Raw genomic sequence first — 22,553 nt, forward strand, 5'->3', positions numbered from 1 at the left:
TTATTTATTTATTTATTTATTTTGCCAGTTGTGGGCTTGAACTCTTTGCTTAGGTGCTGTCCCTCAGCTCTAGAACTCAAGGCTGGCACCCTATCATTTGAGTCACAGCACCACTTCTGGCCCTTTCTGCTTATTGTGGTGCTGAGGAATCAGATCCAGGGCCTCATGCACCCAAGACAAGCACTCTACTGCTGAGCCACCTTACCAGCCTGACCTCCTGACTATTATCAGGTGCTGGTGGCCTATGTTGTCCAATTCCCAGCCTATGATATATGGGTCGAGTTCTGGTGGGGTTTGGGCTTCTGGTTCTCTTGTCTGAAACCCCCTGGGTCTTTTGCTGTCACAGGCATGATTCCCAGAGGGTGCAGTTCCCTATTTTCCCCCCTCTGCTGAGGCGTATGCTCAGCTTCTGACTTCAGTTGGGAGGAGTTGGTTGTGTTGCTCAGGTACCAGATCCCCAGGCCTGGTCCTGGCCTCTGGCCTGGGACATGCCAGTTGGACCTGTGCTACTGTGTATACCACCTAGGTTATGCAGTCTGGAGTACATAGTTCAAATTTTTTTCCACTGTTGGCTGTTTTGACCCAGGGGTGCTGTTCCTGGCTTGGGCATTTAAGCTCCCTTCCAGGGGCACTCTTGCTCTAGACTGGCCAGCTGTATGTGGTCCATGGGCTGTCAGAGCTCTCGAACAGTTCCCAGGTTAGGTGGTCCTGTGGACCAGGTGTTGGGGTATGGGACCTGGGTCAGGGTCTGTGGATTCCCACCATCTCTGGTCTCCCTTGAGGGATACACTGTCCCCTGCAGGGTACTCACCCTGGAGCTTGTTGTTGTTTCTGTGTGATGTAGGTCATTGGTTGCCATTGCAATCAGAGTTCAGTTGAGGTGGTTGTGGGCTGGGCTGGGTGGTGGTTGCTCTTTGTGTTTCTCCTCTGTCTCTGCCTAGGTTGATGCTATTTGGGTCATGTTCCAGGATGGGCCTCGGCCCTCTGGCCAAGGGGTGAGGGAGGGGCCTCCATGCAGGTTCTGGGTGCTGGGGTTTCTCCTCTATCTCTGCCTCGGTTGATGCTGTTCGGGTCCGCGCTGCAGGATGGGCCTCTGGCCTCTGCCTGAGGGGTAGGGGAGGGGCCTCCATGCAGGTTCTGAGTGCTGGGGTTTGTCTCTGTTTGTGCTCTCTGGATCAGCACCAGTACCTTGCAGGTCACCTGCTCGAGTGTTCTGTGTGCATCCCGTGTAGTTCTGGGGTTCCCACCATGGGACTGAGAGGCTTTGGCGGGATGGAGCCTCTCTGCTTGGATAGAGAGTGAAGGGTGGGAGTGGGATCTTTGTGCAAACTCCCAGCTCAGAAGTTTCTCTGTTCGTCACGATCAGCGGGTGGACACTGGTACCAGCTTCTGTGTGGGTGATCTGCAGACAACCGCCTGTGTCTCCGGGACTCTGGCAGCCCCGTGCTGGGCTAGCCACAGCTTGGCGTGCTGCAGCGCAGACAGTAAAAGTTGGGGAAGGGGTCTTTGTGCTTCTCTGTTCTGAAATTCTTATTTTTCTCTCTTTCTTTTTTGTTTTTTTTTCTGCTGTTTTTCTCCTGTTTTTCTCTGGGTGTTCATCTTTTTGTTGTTGTTGGTCTCTTGGGGAGATTAAGCTTTGGAATTTGAATTCTATTTTTGGTTGGGGAGAGCTGTGGCGGTTCCCTACTGCCCCATCACCATCTTGGTCCCCCCTCCCTCTGAACACTTCTGTAAGTTGTCCTCACTCAAATAAATTCTTCATGTATACCTTATAACCTGGTAATTTCTGCTTCTTGTTGAATTACTGCTTTTCTATTGAAACAATGCAGTGAATTAATTCATAGTGTCTAGTCTATGGGAGAGGATTTGTGAACCATACCTCTGATTTGACTTTTTTTAAACTTCTTCCAATAATGGGTAGTGATGTTCATCATTCACCAATAAGGCCCAATTACATATTGCATATTTCCTCCTTTGCATAGTTATATGTCTATATCTCCATTGAGAATAGAAAGTCCTTGGAAATTAGGATACAAGGAACAACATGACTAATGATCAGCATGGTGTGTTGATCCCCAAGGTCAGCCGATTTTAAATACCCATTCTGCCTTCTTGCCTTCCAATTGGCTACTTGGCTATTTCCAGCCTCATGCCTACTATCATACTATGTCCTCCTGTTTGGTTCTTCATCTGCATATGGAGACTCATGTATGGTTACATCTTTCTGCTAGCCCCAAGCACTGAGCTTGCAGTGGCTCATGCTAAGCAATGTGTAGGGGCAGCAAATAAATGCTCTCTGATCATATCATAGCAAAGATCCAGTGCAGCAAGTAAGTGTTACAGGACACATGGGATGTGGAAGAGAATGGGGCAAACTTTCTTCCTCCTCATGAGTAGAAGCATGGTGGGAGTAGCCAGACAGGAAGGCATAATGTATATAAGGTTTTCAACTCAGAGGTCTGTGGAGTTTATGTTTTTATGGTGAAGCTGTGAGACTCCTATGTTCTTTTTCTTTTTTTCCCTTCCAATATTGAATGCACTCTATCGTCAGTGCTGGATGCAGGTATCTCTCATATCTCCTAGAAAAAAAATGTTGAAGGTGATCAGAAGTGGAGCTGTGGCTTAAGTGGTAGAGTGCTAGCCTTTAAGAGAAAAGCTCAGGATCAGAAAAACTGGAAAAGAGCAAGGGAAGGGGTGATACTGTCTAAAAAGAAAGGTACTCTTTACCTGACTTATGTAACTGTAACTCCAATATACAGCACCTTTATAATAACAATAAAAAATTTAAAGCTGAGGGACAGTGACCTAGGCCCTGAGTTCATACAGGACTGGTTTAAAAATAAGGAGCGGGGGGGGGGGGGGGGGGGGATATGAATGACATTAATCATGGTAGAAAAGATAGTTTTCTAGGAAGTATCCCAGACTGTGAACTTGGGATTTTTTTTGTGGAGATTATTACTCTCTACCTGCCTCACCACACTTTCTCCTCCCCACAAGAAAAAAATAAAACTTTAAATCATGTCTCATTGTAAGATAGGAAGTCAGCATTATTATTATTTTTTGTGTGCCAGTAGTGGGGCTTGAACTCATGGGCTGGACTCTGACCCTGAGCTCTTTGGTTCAAGGCTACCACTGTATTACTTGAGACACAGCTCCATTTCTGGCATTTTGTGGTTAATTGGAGATAAGAGTCTCATGGACTTTCTTGTCCAGGTTGGTTTGAACAGTGATCTCAGTCTCCTGGGTAGTTAGGATTACAGGCAAAAGCCACCAGCAGCTAGTTTTTTTTCCTTTTTTTTTCTTTACCTTTTTGGAGGTCAACATTTGTATGTAGTTATTACTGTGTGCTGATAGATACTGGAAAGAAACCAAGTTTGAATTTGGACCAGAATGGAATGAAAAAAAATCACTAAATTATTCTCAGGATTTTGTGTTTTTCCTGCATAAACCACCAACTTCAATAGTGACTCTGTTTGGGTGAGGTGATCCATTCCTGCTAATCAGAAAGCTGAAGCAGGAAGCTCACTTGAATTAAGGATGTGGGTATCTAGACTAGACCAAGTAGTGGGGCCTCATCAAGAAACATGGCAAATGCCAGGTATGGTGGAGTATGCCTAGAATTTCAGCATGTTGGAGATTGTGATATTAAGATTCCACATGTAATGGCCACCCTGAGTTATTGTAATCTGAATTACAGCACATTCTGGGCTATGTGGCAAGACTAAATCTCAAAACAATATCTGGAAATACTTAGGATCTGTGAAACTTGTGCTACATATCTTAAGGTCCTTCACTTGAAATTTTCTTTTCTATTCTTTTCTGTTTTTTTTTTTTAAAAAATTTCATTGTGAAAATACCGTACAGAGGGGTTACAATTACATGGGCAAGGTAATGAGTACATTTCTTATCAAGCATTGTTGCCTCCTCCTTTGTTTCCCCTTCCCATCCCTTCCCTCTTCCCTTCCACCCCCCCCCACTCCCATTCCTCACACCCCCGACCAAAGATCTTCACTAGCCATACAACGGACAAGGCCTCATATCTAAAATATACCTGGAACTCAAAAAATTAAGTCCCCCAACAAAAAATCTTCAAAGAAACAACTGCCCAATAAATAGCTGGGCTAAAGACTTAAAGAGAAACTTCTCTGAAGAGGAAAGAAGGATGGCCAATAGACACATGAAGAAATGCTCAACCTCTCTAGCCATAAAAGAAATGCGAATCAAAACAACATTGAGATACCACCTCACCCCAGTTAGAATGGCTATAATCAAGAACTTTAATAACAACAGATGCTGGAGGGGATGTGGACAGAAGGGAACCCTACTGCATTGTTGGTAGGAATGTAAACTTGTTCAACCACTTTGGAAAGTAGTATGGAGGTTCCTCAAAAGACTGCACATAGAGCTCCCCTATGACCCAGCAATCCCACTTTGGGGTATTTACCCAAATGATCACAAGCAAGACCATACTACAGCCACCAGCACAACTATGTTTATTACAGCATTATTTACCATAGCTAAGATATGGAACCAACCCAGATGCCCCTTAGTAGATGAATGGATTAAGAAAATGTAATATATATATATGTATATCCATATACATATATATATGAATTCTATGCCTCCGTCAGTAAGAATGACTTTGCCTCATTTGTTAAGAAATGGAAAGACTTGGAAAAACTCATATTAAGTGAAGTAAGCCAGGCTCAAAGAAACATAGGTCTCATGGTTTCCCTTATTTGCAATAACTAGGATATGTCTGAGACAAGCAGAAAAAAGTCAGATAAGTCGATGTTAGGTGAAATGAACCCCAAGATAAGGACTCAAATGTTTTTTTCTTTCTTGTGATTGTTTCTTCCATATTTATAAGATGATTTCTTTGTTGCTTTGTACGTCCCTCCCCCATGGTATAACCCCTGCTTTCATTGTATTTGATGTTGGTATAATTTGTGGAGGGGAAGGGCAAAAGCAAACCATTTAAATAGGGATACAGGTGGACCCATTGCAACAATGAGATGTACAAGTCATTGTGTCAAAAAACGAACTTCTTTTCTAAGTTATTGTTACTATACTTTAGTTGTACAAATGAATTGCCATTTAACAAAGCAATTTATAGATACAATGTATCTTAAGCAACATCCCCCCCTTTCAACATTCTCCCTCTTCTATCCCCCCTACCCTAACTCCTCTTAATTTTGATTCACTCACACACACACACACACACACACACACACACACACACACACACACACACACACACAGAACCGTTAGGTAGTTGAATATTATTCATCATAGAGATAACTAATGACTGACTGTATTATTTTTTAAAAAGAACTATATATGCTGTTTTTACAAGATAGGCAATTCCATGGCGTTTTTCTGTGGACTGATTTATACTTGACATGTAATTCTTTTTCTTATATTCATAAGAGAAGTTCTGCCTCTCTTCCCTCACTTGTAATGTGGGTGCACATAGGCATGAAGTGGAAACAGAAAGAAGGATTCTGCTTTTGTGCAAGTGATAGCTGGAAATTTCCTGTCACAGGACTGTGGGAGACACAATCCTCAGCCTTGCATTTCTGTCTTATGTAGGCACACCATGTATAGGCTTACTCAGACTTGCTTATAGAAGGTTCTGTTCTTAGCCACACCAACCCACCGGAAACCCCAGGGATTTGAACTGTATATCAGTGAACTCCAGGATCTAGTGGAAATGCAGGCAGAACAGAAACACTGCCCACATTTCATTCCTTAATAACAGTTCCACTCTATGTCCCCTTTCCTGTCTGCCCAACACTCAGAGCAGGGATTTTTTTGCAGTCAGAGTGGAGCTGGTTGATAAACTCACATGTGGGCTTTGCCTGCAGGAGGCTGGGCCCATGTGTCAAGGTCTGCTGTGTGACAGTTCTAGCAATCATGGCCAAAGAGAGATTGTTGTTTCTGGGAGTTCTGTCATTTTCCTGGATGGCCAGATACCACTTGGTGACCATCTTTAAATTACAGTCTCTCCTCTTTACTCCTCACCTCTCCTCTCCTTCCTTTTTTCCTTCCTACCTTAGTTTCTTTTCTATCTCAATGTCTTTCCTTCTTTCTTTCCATCTTTCCTTTGTTCCCTCCCTCTCCTTCCTTTTCTCCTTCTATTCCTCCCTCCCTCCCTCCCTCCCTTCCTTCCTTCCTTCCTTCCCTCCCTTCCTCAAACTTTCCTTTTTCTTTCCTACCTTTCTTCCTCTTTCTTCCCTTTCTTTCTTTCTTTCTTTCTTTCTTTCTTTCTTTCTTTCTTTCTTTCTTTCTTTCTTTCTTTCTTTCTTTCTTTCTCTCTCCTTCCTTCTTTCCTCCCTCTCCCCCCCTTTCCTTTTTTCCTTTGTTTCTTTGTTTCCTTGCTTCCTTGCTTCCTCCCTCTCTCCCTCCCTCCCTCCCTCCCTCTTTCCTTCCTTCCTTTTTTCCTTCCTTCCTTCCTTCTTCCTTCCTTTTCTTTCTTCCTTCTCCCTTCCTTTTCTTCCTTCTTTTTTTTTTCTTGCTATGTCTCACCTTTCTTTTCTGTTTTACATCTTCTTTGCACTGGAAGTGAATAACTCAGAACCCTAGGTGTGGTACAGAAGCACATTAAACAGAACCATCCATCAGCACTGGATTACATTTCTCAAAGGTTTCATGTTCTCTTGTCTCAAGTGTTGCTTACATCATGTGGCTTTTTGAAGACTCATTTTCATCTTCTCCAAAACATTGAATGCTCACGTATGAATAGGTTTTTTTGAGCTGATTGACTTTATAATATAGGGATATCATGGATTGGCTTTTCATTTATTTATCCCAATAATCTGTGGGTTTTTCCCATAAGGTATGCAAACTTGACGGAACCACAAAACTACACAGGGTTATCACAATTCCTACTCCTGGGACTCTCTGATGATCCAGAACTTCAGCCCATCCTCATTAGGCTGTTTCTGTCGATGTACCTGATCACCATGCTTGGAAATCTGGTCATCATCTTGGCTGTCAGCTCTGATCCCCACCTCCACACTCCCATGTACTTCTTCCTCTCAATCCTCTCCTTGGCTGACATCTGCTTTACATCCATTGCCATCCCCAAGATACTGATGAACCTCCAGACACACAACAAATCCATCAGCTATGCTGGATGCCTAACACAGGTATCCTTTTTGCTCTTTTCTGGATGTATGGATAGTGTGCTGCTGGCAATAATGGCCTATGCCCACTTGGTGGCCATCTGTCACCCTCTACACTACCCCATCATTATGAACCCCCACCTCTGTGGCTTGTTAGGCCTGCTGTCACTATCCCTCAGTCTTCTGGATTCCCTGGTACACTGCTTGATGATGTCATAAACTTACTTTCTGTACAAATGTTGAAATTCCCAGTTTCTTCTTTGACACTCCTCAACTCCTTAAGCTTGCCTGTGATTACACTTCCAACAAAAACATCTTCATCTATCTCATTGGTGTGGTCTTTGGTGGGATTCCAGTCTCAGAGATCCTTTATTCTTGCATCCAAATTGTTTCTACTATTCTTGGAATTCCATCAACCAATGGGAAATACAAAACCTTCTCCACCTGTAGCTCTCACCTGTCTGTCGTGTGCTTGTTTTATGGGACAGGCCTGTGTACATACTTCAGTTCAGTTATTTCAGACACCAACAGGAAATTGATGGTGGCCTCTGTGATGAACACCATGGTCACCCCCATGCTGAACCTCTTCATTTACAGTTTGGGGAACAGGGACATCAGGAGACCTCTTTGGTTCCTGGCCTGCAAAGCAGCCTGCCATCCATATTAAGGTAATCTATTTTGATCTGTGGGTTCAAAGAAACAGCAAAACCAGATGCCTATGTTTGGAAAACATCATTGACATTCACATGCTTGGCTTACAATATGATTCTGTTTTGGGAACTCATGCTATGTTGAAGATATTCAAAGTCAGAAGTTCATTTAGTGGCCAGGCACCTGTGGCTTATACATGTAATCCTAGCTACTCTAAAGGTTGATATCTGAGGATCACTATTAGAATACAGACCATGCAGGACATCTGTAAGACTCTTATCTCCAGTAAATCACCAACCAGTTGGAAGTGGAACTGTGGCTCAAGTGGTAGAGTGCCAGCCTTCAGCAAAATGGTTCAGAGATAGCACTAAGGCCCGGAGTTCAAGCCCCAGGACCAGCACACATCCACATTCACAAAAAGTGCATTTAATAAACAGAGTACTTATTCTTTTATGCTGATGATAAAATTTGTACAGTTAAATCCTAGAAAAGGGGTGTAATTATTTATGGAAAAGGTCACAAATTTATACTAATTTACTGCCATTTATAGCCTCTGTGATTTATTCACACAAGTAAGTTGATCTTCTTTTTAATATCCTTTTTGTGTGTATTTTATTGGACATTTGAATATCCTAATTTGACAGATGTCATTTCAGGGACTCAAGAAAGCACTTTGGAAGCTGGTCAGAATGACAGCCTAATATGTAGTTGGGTCATGTTATTTGGGTTTATACATCAGGAAAGTGAAAAACCAGGCACTCAGAATTGAAAGAATACTTGTGAGTTTTGGTGGGTTTTTTTTTTTTGTCAGTTGTGGGGCTTGAACTCTGGGCCTGGGCGCTGTCTCTCAGCTCTTCAGCTCAAGGCTAGCACTCTATTACTTGAGCCACAGCACCACTTCTGGCTTTTTCTGCTTACATAGTGCTGAGGAATCGAACCCAGGGCCTCATTCATACAAGGCAAGCACTCTACCACTGAGCCCCAGTTTTAGTAGTTTTGATGATGAGGATGATGATGATGATGATGATGATGATGATGATGATGATGATGATGATGATGATGGTTTCATGTGCGAATATTACTTCATTTTAGAACTTCTATTGTTTGGGTCTTGAAAGGTTCTTAATGTCGTATTCAAGACTTGCTCCACAGTCTGTAGTTCTATGCAGTGGTGGTGGAAACTTTAGAAGATGGGTAACTAGGGTTACAATCTGAGCCACTAGTGCTCAACCAGAGTTGTTTCAGGCCAAGTGGTTTTTCCCTCCCCCAAACACTACTTTCTTATTCTTTATGTTGTTTATTTTTCCTTTCTTTATCCAAACACCCTTCTCTATTAATTTGTGGTTTGAGGCACAGAAGACCTCTGATTTTCCATTCGTCCTTTTTTCATTCTATTACTGGTGAGCAGTAAACATCATCATGGCCTAAAAGACAAATTATTACCTTATGCATCTTAGTTACTGGTGTGCTATCTTCCCATTCATGATTATATGTCACTCTATCTTTTCAATTACAACATTCATCTTCCAGCCATTACCCATCAAATGATCCATAGAGCAATGTCTTTATGAACATAACTAGTATACTTGAGGAGTAAATGTATTTTTTGTACTGTGTGACTGAAGTTGGCCAAATGAGCTCATAAAACAAAGGTCATCATCCTAGTACTGCCCTCTTGGTTTCCTTTTCAAGGGTAGGATATTTTCTGTTAGGTTTTGGCTGTAATTATGCCTGTGGATTGCCTGAGTCATTATAAATAAATTTAATTCGACCTGTGGATTGCCCAAGTCATTTAAAATAAATTTAACATTGTGTTTTTTTTATTTTCCAAAAAGAACAATAGATCATGTCATTTTGTAATGGAATCTTTCTTTTTTGTTTTCTTCTTTGCTTCTTTACTCTTTTCTTTCATTTCCCTTCCTTCCTTCCTTCCTTCCTTCCTTCCTTCCTTCCTTCCTTCCTTCCTTCCTTCCTCCCTTCCTTCCTTCCTTCCTTTATGGGGAGATGGTACTTGGCTTTAAATTCTGGGTTTTGCCCATGTTAAGCAAATCCTCTACCTCTAGAGCCCTGCCTCTAACCCTGTTTTTGCTTTTTTTTCAGAAAAGTTCTTGCTATTTCCTAGGATGGGACATGAACATAATCTTCCTACTGCTCTCGTTAGAGATGGGATTTTTAAATGCACTCTACCACACCAAGCATTCTTTTATTTTTATTATTGTGAAAATACCATACAGAGGGGTTACAATTACATGGGCAAGGTAATAAGTGCATTTCTTATCAAGCATTTTTGCCTCCTCCTTTGTTTCCCCTTACCATCCCTCCCCATCTTCCCCACCTCCGCGGACCCCCTCTCCCCCCACGTCAAAGTTGTAAAGTTCATTTTTCGACATAACGTCTTGTACATCTCATTGTTGCAGTGGGTCCACCTGTATCCCTGTTTAAACAATTTGTTTTTTCCCTTCTCCTACACAAATTATACCAACATAAAATACAGTGAAAACAGGGGTTATACTGTGGGGGAGGGACATACAAAGCAACAAAGAAATATCTTATAAATTTGTTTGAAACAATAGCAAGAAAAAAAAATTGAGTCCTTACCTTGGCGTTTATTTCTCCCAACATCAACTTATCTGACCTTTTCTGATTGTCTCAGACATGTACCAGTTATTGCAAATAAGGGAAACCATGGGACCTATGTTTCTTTGGGTCTGGCTTACTTCACTTATTGCAATTTTTTCCAGGTCTTTCCATTTCCTAACAAATGGGGCAATGTCATTCTTTCTGATGGAGGCATAGAATTCCATTGTGTATATGTACCACATTTTCTCAATCCATTCATCTACTGAGGGGCATCTGGGTTGGTTCCATATCTTAGCTATGGTAAATACTACTGCAATAAATATAGTTGTGCTAGTAGCTTTAGTATGGTCTTGTTTGTGATCATTTGGGTAAATGCCCAAAAGTGGGATTGCTGGGTCATAGGGGAGCTCTATGTGGAGTCTTTTGAGGAACCTCCATACTACTTTCCAAAGTGGCTGAACAAGTTTACACCCCACCCCCAACAATGCAGTAAGGTTCCCTTCTGTCCACATCCCCTCCAACATCTGTTATTATTAAAGTTCTTGATTATAGCCATTCTAACTGGGGTGAGGTGGTATCTCAATGTTGTTTTGCTATGCATTTCTTTTATGGATAGGGAGGTTGAACATTTCTTCATGTGTCTATTGGCCATCCTTCTTTCCTCTTCAGAGAAGTTTCTCTTTAAGTCTTTAGCCCAGTTATTTTTTGAGCAGTTGTTTCTTTGAGGATTTGTTGTTGGGGGATTTAATTTTTTGAGTTCTAAGTATATTTTAGATATGAGACTCTTGTCTGTTGTATGGCTAGTGAAGATCTTCTCCCAATCCATGGGCTTTCTATTGATCTTGCTAGCTATGTCCTTTCCCATGTAGAAGCTCTGCAATTTCATGCAATCCCATTTGTCCAACCTTTCTTTGATTTGTTGTGTTTCTGGGTCTCTATTAAGAAAATTTGGCCTGGTTCGAGGAGACCTATAGTTTCCCCTATTCTATCCTGTAATGTTTTCAGAGTGTCTGCTTTGATTCCGAGGTCTTTGATCCATTTGGAGTTGATTCTGGTGCAGGGTGATATATAAGGATCTAGATTTAGTTTTCTACAAGTGATTAACCAATTTTGCCAGCACCATTTACTGAAGAGGTTGTCTTTCTTCCATTCTATTCTTTAGCTCCCTTATTGAAGATTAGATGGCTATAGGTCTGTGGGTTCATTTCTGGGTTTTCAATTCTATTCTATTGGTCCTGAGGTCTGTTAAATATTTTGTCATCCATGAGGCTTGAACTCAGGGTCTGGGCACTGTTACTGAGCATTTTTGCTTAAGGATAGTGTTCTACCACTTGAGGCATAGCTTTACTTCTGGCTTTTTGTTGTTAATTATAGATAAGAGTCTCAGACTTTTCTGTCTAGCCTAGCTTTAAACTGTGATCCTCACACTTCAACCTCCTGAGTAGCAAGGTTTGTAGGTGTGAGTCACTGGTGCCCTGTTTATCTTTTACAAAGCATTACAAAAATAAAATCCCATTATTATTATTATTATTACTACTACTACTACTACTACTATTTTGTCTAGGATGGATTCAAATGGCAAACATCTTATCTCTGCTTCCTGAAGTTATCTGGGATTACAGGCCTGAGCCAGTGCATACAGCCTGTCCTTTTATCAATCATAAAAGCCTTATTAGGATTTCACCTTTTAACCACACTTGCCTGACATTTGTCATGAGCAATGACTTCTTGGGTTTCTCCACCTTGTGACACATACAAACTTAATCACACAGCCATCTGTCCTTTGAGAAGTGTTGCACCTGAGTTCTCAATTTGTAGTCTCAGTTCTCTGATAAGATATCCATAGAAGGCTACTATAATCTCCTCAACCTTAAGCCAAATCACTCAGTTCCACCAAGAAAAAACTTCAATATCGAGTCCACTTCAACCTGCAAGCCAGAGTGCAGACCTCACAATATCTATAATGAAACTTGAAGCAATTTAAAGGCAAGGGGTTTAACATCTTTGTTTACTAAATGTGTCTTGAATTACAATAGGATTATATACTCAAAAACACTCTGTAAGTTGCAAATATTGCAACCAAGAATGCCTTTTTTTTTGGGGGGGGGGGTCCGGTCCTGGGGCATGAACTCTGGGCCTGGGCGCTGTCCCTTAGCTCTTCAGCTCAAGGCTAATGCTCTACCACTTGAGCCACAGCACCACTTCCGGCTTTTTTCTTCTTGCTTTTGTGGTGCTGATGAATCCACCCAGGGCCTCATGCATACAAGGCAAGCGCTCTACCATTGAGCCACCTTCCCAGCCCCAAGAATGCCTTTAATGCACACCTAACCCACTAAACATACAGGCAGCACACAATGGCGTACATATCATATGTCCTGGAACCCCATGGCTGATTGGAAGATCCTGCTCACTGTTTCTGGTCAGCAAGCATTTAAAGATAGCCTAGGGAAAAGTTGAAATTCTAAATGTCTAGCACTGTTTGTGCAGATTGTGCTCTGCTTTATACCATCATAATTTACAAAATTATCAGTTAAAAATGAGAAGCTGGGTATCATCTGTATAATTAATATCTGGTCCAAGTAAAAGGCAAATCCTACACAGAGCCTATGATGGTGTTATTCCAATGTAGGTCATTAGCTATAGCTGGGTGTGTTTATTTCCAGGTTATTCTCTTCCATTCATTGATATCACATCACATTGGCATACTTGTATGTTTTTTATGACAATACAATTCTATTTTTGTCACCATAGCTCTGTTTTATAACCTGAAGTCAGATATTGTGATACTCAGTAATGCTCATTTTTGGTTAGGACTGCTGTAGTCATATGGAGTCTTCTGTGATTGTTTTATTTTTAGGATTGACATTGCTATTTTTGTAGAAAAGTGTTAATAGAGTAATAGGGCTTTGGGGGAGTCAGAAAAATGAATGCAGACAGGAAAGGTGGGCAAATACTCAATGTACACACATGGAAATGGAACTAGATAAATTCAGGGGATTGGTGGGATAGGGTGAGACAAAGGAGAAGGATGGGAGGTGATATTGGTCAAGATGCATTGTACTCATAAAGTGACATGGAGAACCTTTTTCTACAACCACATAAAAATAATAAATATATACAATTCACATTAACCTTTGGGATACAGGAATAATAGTGCTAAGAAGAAAGTTTATAGCTCTAAGCACCTACATCTTCCCCTATGTGGCTCACCCCTGAAATTCTGACTACTGTGGAGGCTGAGAACTGTTTACCATAGCCAAGACAACGGAATCAGCCCAGATGTTTCTCAGTGACAAATGGGTTGACAACTATTATTTTTGCCCCTTTGGTCCTGGAAATGCCCATAAAGAAAGTCTCTGAAGTTCTTTGTATGGCAGTAGATTTTAAGACTCCTTGAAACAGTACCCAGATAAAGGGGAGCTGAGAAGAAACTGAAAAGGGAAGTCTGGCTGTGTTTCCACATGAGATGACAGCCTTCTCTTTCCCTCCTGTTCCTGAGTACTGGTCCATGAACATTCATTCATTGTAAGAAGTGTTAATGGAGTAATGGGGTTTTGGGGGAGTGAGAAAGATGAACGCAGACAGGAAGGGTGGGTGAATATAGTCTCAATACTCAATGTACACATATGGAAATGGAACTAGATAAGTTGAGGTGAGGTTGAATGAAGTGTTGAACTGCTCAGTTCCCGCATTGTCTTTAAATCTTCATGTCACACACATCCACAATGAACAATTTTACTACATGTTCTCTTTTATTATCTCTCTTGTGGTACAGAAGGGTTAGACTTGACATTTTAGGATGTTCAAGAATTGGATCAGCCCCTTTTCCATCCCTTTAGTGAGAAGATGAAAGTTGGTGTGTGACTCCTGGGTCTTCAAAAATGGCCAATTCACATTCAAGGAGGAACCAGGTTTAAGTGGGAAAAAATGAAACTTAGTAAGTTGGCAGTAGCTTATACCTGTAACCCCAGTTACTCTGTAAGCTCAGATCTGAGACACCAGGTTTAAAACTAGGCAGGAAAGTCCATGAGATTCTTATCTCCAATGAACCACCAAAAAGTCAGAAGTGCACTTGTGGCTCAGGTGGTAGTAAAAAAGAAAAGCTCAGGGACAAGGCCCAGGCCCTCCCTGAGTTCAAGCCCCAGACCAGTACAATAGAAGAAGAAGGAGGGGGAGGGGGAGGAGGGGGAGGGGGAAGAGGAGGAGGAGGAGGCGGAGGCGGAGGAGGCGGAGGCGGAGGCGGAGGCGGAGAATACCTATTGCTCTCTCATGTCTTCATTGGATCTGTAATTATGTGCAGCCAAGACATGGACCACTCACCACTGAGGCCTAGCTTGGAGGAAGTAATCCACCTCCAAGGCACCAGGACAGGGGGACATGCTCGAAGGAGGGGCCTCAAGGAGGGTGTTGGATGATGTGAAACTTCTGTGACACATAAACATCTCCTGGTATTCCCCGTGGGTGTCTTCCTTGAAGGTGTACTTCCAAAATTGGTTAGTAGACAATTAAAAGGATAGAGTATCAAGCTGGGGCTGGGATTATAAACAGTGTCCTCCATCATATTTGAGCTCATCTTTGCATTCTCCTCATCCTCATTGTCTGCGTTTTTCATCCTTCCACTCAATTCTTTCTTTCTCTTTCTTCTCCTATTCCTTCTTCCACTTTGTTTCTTTTTTCTCCTCCTTGTTTACTGACTCTCCCTGTCTTTGTCTCTCATTCCATATCAGCCTCATTTTTCTTCTATGTTTTATTCTCCTTGCTTCCTTTCTTCCTCTTCTTACTATTCCTCCTCTTCTCCTTTCTTGCTCTTTTTCCTGTTGATTTTTCCATGTCCTTTATTGGATCATCTTTTCAGATTTTGGCATCAATCTCCAAGATGAATGGCAAAACATTCCCTTAGTGAATTTTTTTGACTAATTTCCTGAATCTTAAAACACACACACTGTAAGTGGCTGGTTGAATTTTCTATTTAGTGATAAATGATTGATAAAGTTAAAACACTAAATGAACTCAAGATGATCTTCCCTCTTTTTTCTTGACAATTCACAGTTTGGATACAGTTGTGAATGCATGCAATTCTAACCCTACCTCTTGTGTACAGGTTTCATGCATTTTTATCACACTAAGGTGATTGTTCTGGGAATTCTCTTTTCTCGATGCTCAGTTTCCCATTGGATTGATTTATTTCAAATAGCATTCAATATCCCATGCATATGAGTTTCCATCTATTAAAACCATTTCTGGGCTGGGAGTATGAGTTACTGGAATGCTTTCCTAGCATGCATGAAGTCTTGGGTTTGATACCTCAACACCACATAAACAGAAAAGGCCAGAAGTGGCACTGAGGTTCAAGTTGTAGAGTTCTAGACTTGAGCAAAAGAAGCTCAAAGACAGTGCCCACACCCTGACTTCAATCCCCAGACTGGCAACAACAACAACAACAACAAAACCCTTTCTGGATTTTTCATAATTTGTGAAATGTGCTCCCATCTCTTATTTCTTTATAGCAAACTCTTAAAGTAAGATTTCCGAGTACAAAGAACTCTCCCAAAATTTTCACCATTGTTATTTTTCTCCAAGTTCAGTGCAAAAGGAATTTGACCTGATTTCTTCTCTGACACAAACAAAATTCCCCTTCACCCCTCATCAGCCAAATTTGTACTCCTTGATTCATATTACTGATTTTCTGACACTATGTATGCTTCTGGATGTGCCTGTGTTTGTTAATAGGACTTAAACCAGGACCTAGGAACTGCCTCTTAGCTTCAAGGCTGTCACTCTACCAACTAGAGCCAGAGTTCTACTGCTGGCTTCTGGGTGGTTAATTGAAAAGAGTCTTGGTGATTTTTCTGCCTAGGATGAGTTTGAATTACAATCCTTAGATCTCAGCCTTATGAGTAGCTAGGATTAGAAGTGTGATCTGACACTGGTAAGTCACAAATTCACCCAACAAATCATCAGTGAGGTTAGTGCAGTTGTACTTTGGATGGTGTTGTAAAGTTTTCATATCATCTAAGTCTACCAAGAGGCTTTTTTACAATTGCCTTATTCAAAAAAATGAACCTTGGAATATTCTGGGTGAACTAGAAAGCAACAAACATGGCCATTTGCAAGATTTAAATCTCAGCAAATGGAAGATGGAAGTGGGCCACGTTGGAGGTGAAGTCTACATGGAGTACATAGTTCAAGCCAACTGGGCAATCATCACAGACAGTACACTCAAGATTCAAGAAATGCAGTGGGAAGATGTAACACACAGATGTGGATGTCCCATGCTTGGCCTCAGGGCTCAAGGGATCACTCACTCCTCACTGCTGCCTCCTCACTGCTGTGCCCACAGTCTACAAGGACATGCTTTCCTGGGACTAGAATGACAGTGAAGTAGTTGTATAATGAGATGCTTTGGATATTGAGCAGGAGGGCTGCAGAGGCTGGAGGAGTTGGCCTGCCTCCCTCCTTCCCTGCACAGCCCTGCCCAGTAAGGAAGCAGACCCTAAGCCTCAGCCAGGCCAGGAGCCTTCCTGAGCAGGACTTAAGTCCTTTGTCACCCTGCCCTGAGGTCAGAGCTCCCATCTTCCACGTCCTGGTGAGAGGTGGCTTCTCACCAGACTGAAAGCAGCCAGATAAGTGATAGGCCCTGATCAATGCCTTAGAAATGGGGGTGAGGGTTATGAGAGTTAATGATTAGACTCAAGTTACCTGACCTCTCCTGATCTACTGTGTATAGACAAATTCTCTTGGTATTGACATTAGCATTTACCAATTCTCATTCTGCTGGCTTTCATTCTCCACAAGCACAGCACCTGTTTTAGCTGCTGAATGATAATCTTCCCCTTCTCTTCCTTTTTATGTGCTATTCCTGAGGTTTGAATTAATGGAATGCTTTCTTGCTAAAGACTGGCAGTATATCACTTGGGCCATAGCTCCATTTCTGTATTTTTTTTTAATTGGTGATGAGTCCCATAGACATTGTTGCCTGGGTTGGCTTTGAACCATCATTCTCAGAACTCAGCCATCTGAGTAGCTAGGATTACAGGTGTGAGCTATAACGCCTGGATTCTTAGTTGAGGTGGATTCTTAGTATATTTTTCTGTGTTTGTTTCCCTGGAACTGTGAGTCTCCTGATCTCTGTCCAACAAGTAGCATGTTTGACTCCCATGTTTTTTCACCTCATCTATTCCAGGGATTTCCAGGTGGAATATGCAGCCCACAAACCAAACTGCTATTGCTAGATTCTTCCTCGTGGGACTGACAGATGATCCAGAATTCCAGCCTCTCATCTTCAGCCTGTTTATGTCCATATATCTCATCACCATCCTGGGCAACCTGCTCATCATCCTGGCTGTCAGCTCTGACACTCACCTTCACACCCCCATGTACATCTTCCTCACCAATCTCTCCCTCACAGACATCTGTACCAGTACCACCACCATCCCAAAGGTGCTGATGAACATCCAGGCCCAGGACCACAGCATCTCCTTCGCTGGATGCCTTGCCCAGGTCTGCTTTATCTTGATTTTTGGTGGTTTAGAAAGTTGTCTCCTTACAGCCATGGCTTATGATCGCTATGTAGCCATTTGTCACCCCCTGAGGTACGCAGCCATCATGCATCCCCACCTCTGTGTCCTGATAGTAATAATGTCCCTGCTTATCATTACCACGAATGCCTTGCTCCACAGTCTCATACTATTGAGACTGTCCTTCTGCACTGACCTTAAAATCCCCCACTTCTTCTGTGAGCTTGTCCAGGTTATGAACATGGCCTGTTCTGACACTTCCATTAATAGCATCCTTGTCTATGTGGCAACTAGTGTATTTGCTGGTATCCCCCTCTCTGGGATTATTTTATCTTATGCCCAGATTGTCTCCTCTATTTTGAGGATCCCCACAATGAAGGGGAGATACAAAGCCTTTTCCACCTGTGGGTCTCATCTCTCCGTGGTCTCCTTATTCTATGGGACAGCTTTTGGGTTGTACATGAGCTCCAAAGTGGCTGATTCTGCCACTAAGAATGTGGTGGCCTCCATGATGTATGTTGTGGTCCCTCAAATGCTGAACCCCTTTATCTATAGTTTGAGGAACAGAGAGATAAAAGAGGCCTTGAGGCATCTCCTCTTTGGAAAGCTTTCTGCTCTGACTGTATCAGCTTTTGGGTTTCAAGAATAATGAAAATGCATAAATACCATAGAGCCAGAAGACCTTGAAGGGCCCATCACCAAGCTCCCCGCCCCCAAAATGTCTAAATCCTATGGTAATGTATTACAGTTCAGTTTGTGATTTAAATCTGGTTTTACTCTTTGTCTTCCTAGTTTCATAAGTGAGCTCAGAATCTGCAATGGGAATTTCTTTTGTTGTTATTGTTTAATAAAACATCATAGATCTATGAATAAAGAAGAAATTTTAAAGGTGGCCAGAGTATAGATATGTTTTCATCAATGCCAAAGTCCTGTCTAGAGTCTTGATTCGGCTGATAATATAGATAAGTACACATTGGACTACATTTCTTTGGGAAATCTCAAGGGGATTAAATTCTTATGCTCAAGTACTGACTGGTATGTTCTCTGCAAAACTTTGTCTTATGAGGTCTTTTTGTATCCACACAACTTGTTTTTATCATTTCCCAAATTATCTGGGTGCCTTGAGATAAGCCTAATTTCTTAGTAAAGGCCTTTTCGGTTCTCAAAGAGAAATATGCCGTATCTCCACCATAGTGAGAAAATAATATATTAATACCAATTAATAATTAATAATACACTAATTATAATAATCTATACTTATTCTATATTATGTATAGTTATTTAAATTATAATAAAGCCTAATAATTAATACTAATTAATGGTAATGAATTATAATCATCATTGTTCACTAGGACTTGTAATATCAGCTCATATAAGCTTCATGAACAATACATGAGGTAACAGTCTCTGGGTGTTTACTAATGAGAGTCTCAGGGGCAGGTATGACTGCAGATGTTGGAAACTGATTGGTTCACTGTGATAGTCTTTGCTTCAGAATCACATGGAGAAAACTGAGACTTGATTTAGCTAGTGCACCCCCACCAAAAAAAAAAAAAAAAGATACTTCCTTAGCTTAATGTTCCTTGCTTGTGAATAAGATCTACCATGATGCCACATTCAATTGAAGTAAGATCATTTGGTCTTTGCATAGAAAACAACTGGAAATTTAATACCACTGAACATTAAATTTAGATGATCACATATGATCTTTGCATGGAATGTTTAAACTATGGGGAACTTACAGAAAATCCAAACAGAGAGAAATGGAATGAATGTACCCTGGTTTTGTCAGTATTGTACAGAGATTATTTTTCTAAAGAAAACAGCAATTTCATTGGAATTAATATATCATTCACTTGTATATGCTTTAAAATTACACACATTTACTTTCATTTAACCTTCATACAATTTAGTCGTCATGGATGAAGGTAATGAATAACTTCTCTCAGGGATGAGAAGGATCTACATCCTTCTCACGTTATTTTTCTCCTATTCATGTTATTTCTTTTATTAAAAATGGTCATCTGATTTCAATGTTTGGAGTGATAGTGAGCTTATTTTATTCTACAAGAGTTGTTTTATGATGACAATTCCATCCATTTACGTAAAGGACCTTGATGATATTCACCACTTCTATTTCTCGTCCTTGTCCACTATGTCCTCACTGTCCCTCCACATCCCCAGTGGTCCATTTATTACATACTTCCCACTTGAGACCAGACTAGAAGAAACCATGTGAAACACACTCTGTGAGCCTGGCTTACTTCACTTAACGTGACATTCATTAATTCAACCCATTTTCACATAAATAGCACAATGTTATTTAAGACTGCATAAAATATACCTACGTTTTAATCCCTTTATCCATGGATGATCCCTTTATCCATGGCTGGGCACCAAGGCTGGTTTCATAACTTAGCCTGTGAATAGTGATAAAAGTAAATATGGATGTGCAGGTGACTTTGCTTTTTGTGGGCATATACCCAATTGGTACTAAGCTGAATCATTATTAAGTTTCAAGTTTTTTTAGGAATCTTCATACTGATCTTTATGTATATACATATGTGTGTGTGTGTGTGTGTGTGTGTGTGTGTGTGTGTGTGTGTGTGTGTGTGTATTCCCACTTATACTGTATGACTTCTTCCCTCCCCTCCACAACATTTATTTCTTCTTTCATGCTACCTACTGTCCTAAAGGTAAGACAGAATCTATGTTCTGAATTTCCTTTCCTTCCTGGATAAGGATGGTTAATGTATCTTTATGCATTCATTGGACATTTGTACATCTTATGAGAACTGTTTTCCATTCTGTTCCCCATTTCTTTTAGAATGACATTGTTCTCCATTTCTTTAATAGATTATCTCTTCCTTTGGAGTTTAGATTATTGACTTTACTTGTCAGATTCTAGATGATGGACCCTGGTCAGCCGAATAGTTGGTAAGGATTCTCTCTCACTGTGTCAATTGCCTCTTCATTCTGGTGATTGTTTCTTATTTTTTTTTTTTTTTGTCGGTCGTGGGGCTTGAACTCTGGGCTTGGGCACTCTCCCTGCACTCTTCAGCTCAAGGCGAGCTCTACCGCTTGAGCCACAGCACTACTTTCATCTTTCTAGTGGTTTATTGGAGATAAGAGTCTTACGGAGTTTTCTGCCCGGGCTGGCTCAGATCTCAGCCTCCTGAGTAGCTAGGATTACAGGCGTGAGCAACTGGCATCCGGTTGGTGATTGTTTCTTTGATGTACATTAATTTTTTTTAATTCGACATGGTCTAATTTATTAATTTTGTATTTATTCCCTGAGCTCTTGGGACCTTATTCAGAAAGTTGTTACATATTTCTGTATCTTGAAGTATTTTCCCTATATTTTTTCAGTAGTTTAAAAGTTACATATGTTCCCAAAGGCATAACTCTGTTGAAAACTTAAAACAGTTATTGAAACAAATTTGAGGAAATGGAAACATGGGTTATTTTGTTGGTGATGGTGGTGGAGGCATCATTTATTTCTCCTTTTGTTGTTGTTATTGTTCCTTTTTGTCTTTGGGGGATGGGCAAAGGGAGTGTAGAAATGAAGGGTTAAGCCAATGCAGGCATGAAATACAGTAGGTAGAAAATGAACTATGCGACTTGTGGGCAGAGGTGGGAGGGACAAACTTGGAGAAAGGAAAGGAAGGGGTGACATTGTCTGAAAAAATTGTACTCATTACCTGACTTATGAAACAGTACCCTTCTGTACAACACCTTTATAATAAAATTATGTGTATTTTTACATCATGTGTCTTATCATAAGGTCTTTGTCATATTTGGGGGTGATATTTGAACATAGGAGATAGAGGACCTCATTTGTCTCTTACATATTGGTGTCCAGTTTTCCTGGGATTTGTCAAAGATAGGTTTTGTTCCAATGTATATTTGAGGCAATTTTGTTAAAAATCTGATATGAATCAAGTATAGTTGTATGAATTCTGTCTGGGACTTGAATTGTATTCAAATAACCCATCTACTTTTGTTCCAGGACATTGTAGGTTATATTACTGTAACTTTGTGCCACAATTTGATTAGGTAATGGGAAAAAAAACCCTCTAGCACTGAATTTTTAAAATTTCTGCATGAACATATTCATTAACAAAGAAAGAGGGGTAAATTTGACCAAAGCATATTCCTTGCATCTACATCATTATCACAAGGAAACCCAATGGTAGAATCAATTTATATTAATAAAAGAAAGTGGCGCTGTAGCTCAAGTGGTAGAGCGCTCGCCTTGAGTTGAAGAGCTGAGGGACCACGCCCAGGCCCAGAGTTCAAGCCCCACGACCGACAAAAAAAAAAAAAAAAAACTATATTAATAAAAGACAGAAGGTAAAAAAGGAAGCCACTGATTTTGTATGTTGCCATTGTATCCTGCTAATTTGCTGAAAGTGTTTATCAGATTTATCTTTTGCAAGAGTCCCTCAAAGTGTTTTTTGCCTGTAATCTTAGCCACTCAGTTACCATCTACTCCCGTTGTGACTGAAATATCAGCATGATGTTAGGAGTGCAGACAACCCCAAATCCCGCTTACTTACCTTTTAATTAATTGAATTTTATGAAAGTTCAAAATGTCATAATTTCTCACTCATTACCTCATGTGAAGTAAAACCTACCCTGGAACTACTGTGAAGTTATTTCAAAATTCAGTTTAGAA

General features: G+C 41.0%; 1 protein-coding gene and 1 pseudogene across 1 annotated transcript; both read left to right on the forward strand.

The window, feature by feature from the left end:
* Nucleotides 1–665: 665 nt before the first annotated feature.
* LOC122119876 lies at nucleotides 666–7,794 on the forward strand (annotated as a pseudogene).
* A 9,764-nt stretch (nucleotides 7,795–17,558) lies between these two features.
* Nucleotides 17,559–18,524, forward strand: LOC122119877 (olfactory receptor 7G1-like). Its single transcript, XM_042693942.1, has one exon. It carries the CDS (start codon nucleotides 17,559–17,561, stop codon nucleotides 18,522–18,524), a length of 966 nt encoding a protein of 321 aa, XP_042549876.1.
* The last annotated feature ends 4,029 nt before the right edge of the window (nucleotides 18,525–22,553 follow it).

Source organism: Dipodomys spectabilis, unplaced genomic scaffold (assembly GCF_019054845.1).
Source record: "Dipodomys spectabilis isolate Male_0828 unplaced genomic scaffold, ASM1905484v1 ptg000173l, whole genome shotgun sequence".
Lineage (NCBI taxonomy): Eukaryota > Metazoa > Chordata > Mammalia > Rodentia > Heteromyidae > Dipodomys > Dipodomys spectabilis.

Bases quoted from the DNA above. Each gene is read 5' to 3' on its own strand.
- LOC122119877 (XM_042693942.1), top strand. From the start codon at position 17,559: ATGCAGCCCACAAACCAAACTGCTATTGCTAGATTCTTCCTCGTGGGA.